The sequence below is a fragment of the Carassius auratus genome, unplaced genomic scaffold (genome assembly GCF_003368295.1).
Source record: "Carassius auratus strain Wakin unplaced genomic scaffold, ASM336829v1 scaf_tig00001155, whole genome shotgun sequence".
Lineage (NCBI taxonomy): Eukaryota > Metazoa > Chordata > Actinopteri > Cypriniformes > Cyprinidae > Carassius > Carassius auratus.
Window position 1 is genome coordinate 712,275 of NW_020523344.1, and position 5,239 is coordinate 717,513.

Sequence of the window (5,239 nt, forward strand, 5' to 3'; positions counted from 1 at the left end):
CCTAAAGTATTGTAAGCCTAAGTAGTTTGTAGAAACCATTAGCACATTGCCTTAAACTCGTTTTAGGAAAAGCACAAATGTCAAGTTTTGTTTAATTTTTGGTTTGGGGTTGGCACCAAGGAGTAATATTACACCTAGAGAAAGCTATCCATTAGCATCCCCATTCTTTATATCCATCAGTGGATCAGTGTTCAGATAATTCATGAATTCAAACCAGCTCAATTTGGATATAACTTTTGAAATGGAGCTGTGGCAGAAATGGGAGGAATTCAGTTATAAAGTAACTCCACCTTTTATCTAACGCCCAGCATGTGCTGCTCTTTCAGCCTCCCACCCCTAAACAATCTCAGCTCTTTAAAAGCAGCCCATGTTGCATTTTTTGGGCAAATATTATCCAATTACTCTCTTTTTAACACATGTCTCCTGCACATCCATAGTTCTTCCACTGAATATTAAAGAGGGACATCAATAGCAAAAAAGAAGCTGAAGAGAGAAGACCATTCACAGAAATTACAAAAACTGCTGTTTTTGATCTGCTGAGGTTTTCTAAATTGGACAAAGATGGTTGCTTTACATTATTTACTAACACTTATGGTTACCATTCAACTCAGCCTATATGGCTCCAACTCTCTTGTATTAGGCTTAAAGAATATCTGTACATTGTGTAATGGGCCCTCTGGGGAATCCAAGGCCCACAGAGGTGAGCGTTTATCAGGGGAGGAGATCACATCCGTGTTGGCATTAGGTGAACCCTGTGGGGTTTACACTCTACCGTGTGCTCAGGGTCTTCGGTGTATCCCTCCTCTTGGAGAGCAAAGTCCCCTTCAGGCACTGCTTCAGGGACGAGGGGTCTGCAAAAACATCAAAATTACCTTTACTGACATCCATCCACCTACAGGTAAGAAGACTGATCTCTGTGCAACTCTTAAATGGATTTTGTCTGGTTACAATTTGAGTAACTGACTAACCTAAACAAACTAAACCTAAAAGTTGTGCATGTAGATGTATACACTAGAAAGAAAGTAAATACAATTCACATACATTTTTTGATTTTTCACTTGGATGTGTAAAAGGATTTATAATCCACCAACACATTGCTAAAATACTTTTAAATTAGTTTTTGCATGTTTAGAAGGGATAAGAAACCAGCAAACATACTGCAAAATGCTCATCTTGTACAATATAAGGGTATGGTATTTTTTCTATTACGGTAAGAATATAGTTAGTATGTTTTCAGATTATCTGTTACTTCATTTTACAGTCCATGTAATTTTTACAGTATCTGCTGTTCAGTTGAACTAAAGCTATACTGCAATCATCTTAAAACTACACATATTATTATTTCAGATTATCGTCCATCAACCAATGAAGACAATTTTGAAAAGGTAAAATTTTTGATTCAGTTAATTACTGCTCTATGTAAATATTTATGTAGTATTCCTGTATAATTGTAGTCAGAAAAAAAAAAAAAATTACATTTAGCATACACTTCTATGCAAAGCAACTTACAGTGCATTCAGGCTATATATATATTTATTTATTCATTTATATATATATATATATATATTATTTTTTTATTATTTATTTTTTTACCAGTATGTGTGTACCCCAGGAATTGAACCCACAACTTTTTTTGCAGTGCTGACGCAAAGCTCTACCAAAGAGCCACAGGAAAACTTCTATTTATTATGTGTTTTGCTGCTGTTATTTCATCCTGTAGGGGCCTTGTCGCAAACTGCTAAACACAGTCCTTCAAAGTATAGATCTCACAATTATCCATTCAATTCCGGACATCTACATCCCCAACTGTGACAGACAAGGGTTCTTCAGGAAGAAACAGGTGTGTAGAGTACACAAAATGTGTTGTGGAAACTTCTGTTAAAACAGTTCCCATGGTTCTTGAAGAGTTTTGTAAATCCATTTGTAAATCTGTATGAGGTCATGATGTACATTGTAACAATGTTATCTATTCTCTATAAACAATAATGTAGTTTATACCTTCTTTTTGGACATTCTTAAAAACAGTGTCGGTCATCAAGAGGAATGCAAAGAGGACATTGCTGGTGTGTTGATGAGAAAGGATCAAAAATTTCATCCCGTAAAAGGAGTGATGGAACTATCTCATGTAACAGTGCCTGAAAATTGTGATACAACTTGACATCTGATGTTAATATGGACCTGTTTAGTGGGGACTGAGAGAGAGTCAGAAAAAGAGATGACAGAAAAAAGATAATATTCTCCCTGAGTAAATGTAACTAATGTACTGTCTGATTTGAAATTTATGAACTATGCAGTAAAGACAGTACAGTATTTAATTTTATTTTCAAATTACATATATTTATGTTGCAAACATATTAACTGCTTATGTATTAATATAATTAATTAATATATTAATTGTCCTTTCTTTTTACATATAAACTCAGCAAAATGGAAATATCCTTCTGCATTCAACTGACTTTATTTTCAATAACTTTCTTAACAGCTTTAAGTACTACAGTGCTACACATTCTCATGTTCTGCCACTGATTTGCTGGTTTTTGCTGTGAGATGTTGCCCCACTGTTACAACACACACCTCCACCAAGACATTTGAAAGTTCTTGAATACATTAATGGGCACCCATGGTTGCACATGGTTTGCCACTGCAAGGACCGTCACCTGTTCTATATCCCTGTAGCATTTACTCTTATGTGTCTTACATTACAGACATTGCAGTTTATTTCTCTGGCCACGTCTGTAGCCCTCATGTCCCCCTGCAGCAGGACTCTCTGTGTATTTTGTTTTTATTTTTTTCCCAGAGTCAGTAGAAAGGTTTCTTTACTGTCCTTAAGTTATTGTTACTGTGACCTTGATTGCCTTCAGCCTGTAAACTGTAAGGGTCTTAAGGACTGTTCCACAGGTGCATGTGCAATAATTATTTATATTGTTTATAATGCATTGAACAAGTATGAAACATATTGTTTAAAACCTTTCCAATAAAGATCTGTAAAGCTTATCTTAATTTTGCTAAATTGTTCCTAAAATACCTCAGCCTGCTACACTGAAAAATTGATGTTCCTTTCTCTCTTTCTTACTAACACAAAGTAAACCCTCTTTATGTGTCTCTGTGTATGTGTGTGTAATTGTTTATCCTATACTGTAGGGACCAAAAGTCCAAATGACCAATGGCCTGCAGTCCCCACAAGGGAAAAAAAAAATAGTACATGATGTTTAGCTAAAAGTGTAACAATGCAAACAGGTTTTCTGTAAGGGGAATATTTAGTGTGTGTGTGTGTGTGTGTGTGTGTGTGTGTGTGTGTGTGTGTGTGTGTGTGTGTGTGCGTGCGTGCGTGCGTGCGTGCGTGCGTGTGTGTGTGCGTGCGTGCGTGCTTGTGGAACATATTGCTCAAATAAAGAAATTGGAACACTTTATTTCAATCAGACAAGTTAAAGACAAGTTTAGTTTAATTTGAATATACAACATACAGAATAACACCAACATTACATTTGAGCACCAACGTTTGAATCGATTAACATACCATTATCAGTTGTTCTTTGGTCACTCAGTTAATAATGACAGGCATGATGGTGGTCAGCGGAGGAACAGTGAGGTTTGATATAAGCCTTTATATACAAGCAAAACTTCAGAGATAATATCAGAAATAATTGATTTTTTTTTTTTTTTATCCTCAGTTTCGTCTTCCTTATTGCCTGCTCATGAATATGTTGGTGTTCCCTGCACATCATCTTATAAATGAACACGTAAAACTGATTTCGGTTACTTGTGCATGACAGTGCTGCATGCATTCTTTGTTGTTGATTTGCGTATTCAGGTCAGTTCAAGATGTGAACAGTTCACACTTTAATCTGATAATGTAATGTGAACTTCAATTTAGTAAGAAGCCTCAGTAGCTTCAGTTTCACAAGGCACATCTACCACAGACACTCTCTCAGTAAGAACATAGCCTATACATCTCCATCTGTTAAAGATTAATTAATCTGGAAAGCATTTTTGTACAAACATCTGAAAAAAAAAACCTTAAAAGCTTTCATACATTCTAAACTTAATTTTTTTACATTTACAGTCATTTTAGAGGCATATTTACAAATGTATATAATATTGCAAACATAATAAAAAAATGTGTTCTCCAAATTAAAACGTACTTCAAAATACGTAGACATCAAATAGATGAAATCTTAAAGATGAAAAGATTGTGACCTATTTCGGTATTAGTTCAGGGAAAACACTAGTAGCATATATACAAAGTACCAGGGAGGTCTGCAGAGAGAGCTATCAGTTAGCTCTTCTATTTATTTCAGTAGCAATTGCTTGTCTGGTGCACACATGTGCTATTTTTACTTCATGGCCTTTAATTATTAATAAATAAATATAGGTGCATTTCAATAAATTTGAATGTCATGAAAAATTTATCATTTATTTCAGTAATTCAACTCAAATTGTGAAACTCGTGCATTTAATCAATTCAGTGCACCCAGACTGAAGTAGTTTTAGTCTTTGGTTCTTTTAACTGTGATGATTTTGGATCACAATTAACCCTTTAGGCGCCAGAGGTTTTTTCCTAAAAGGTTTGATTTTGACATCTCAATTTCAAAAGGCTATATCTTAAAAGTGATAAAAGATAGAGACTTTCTGTCAATTATAGAAATATTAAGGATGACCCAATGTTTATGTAGAGATACATTTTTTGCCATCTAATTTGCATATTATGACGTCATATGGTGGCGGCCATCTTGAATTATAGAATTTTCATGAAAAGTCACGTTTAAATGATAAAATGCAGTATTTCTTTCCCCCCAAAATGTCCCTTACCTTCTGTATGCTGTATTACACAACACTGAATTTTCAGGTGAATAGTAATTAGTAAACAAGCTGTGTAAATAATTTCTAATAAATGGTAGAAACAAACCGAATGCATGTAGCGGATGGCCTTTTGCTGTAGAGATTTTCAATGTACTACATACAGCAGGCACTCTGATTCCATGTATGGGGCACATATATATTATTCATATGACACACAAACACAAGTAGACAAGACCTGTTTAGTTCAAAAAGCTATGCTCCATGTCACATCACCTCTGCAACCTGCTACAAGCAGCGCGTCCAGATCTGCCTTGTGCACGCGCCGAGTGTGCACTGCACGGACTACTGTAATTGTCATTGCGACTCCCCAACATGCCTCTTCGTTGCCCCTTTACTGTCCTATGAATACTTCGACCTTGTCTAAAATACCCAGTGGCAT

The 5,239-nt window shown here is 35.5% G+C and overlaps 1 protein-coding gene across 1 annotated transcript; it reads left to right on the top strand.

The window, feature by feature from the left end:
* The first annotated feature begins 561 nt into the window (after positions 1–561).
* igfbp6a (insulin-like growth factor binding protein 6a) lies at positions 562–2,165 on the top strand. Its single transcript, XM_026242222.1, has 4 exons — positions 562–898; positions 1,348–1,385; positions 1,721–1,840; positions 2,026–2,165. Exons 1-4 carry the CDS (start codon positions 562–564, stop codon positions 2,137–2,139), a joined length of 609 nt encoding a protein of 202 aa, XP_026098007.1. The 3' UTR covers positions 2,140–2,165.
* The last annotated feature ends 3,074 nt before the right edge of the window (positions 2,166–5,239 follow it).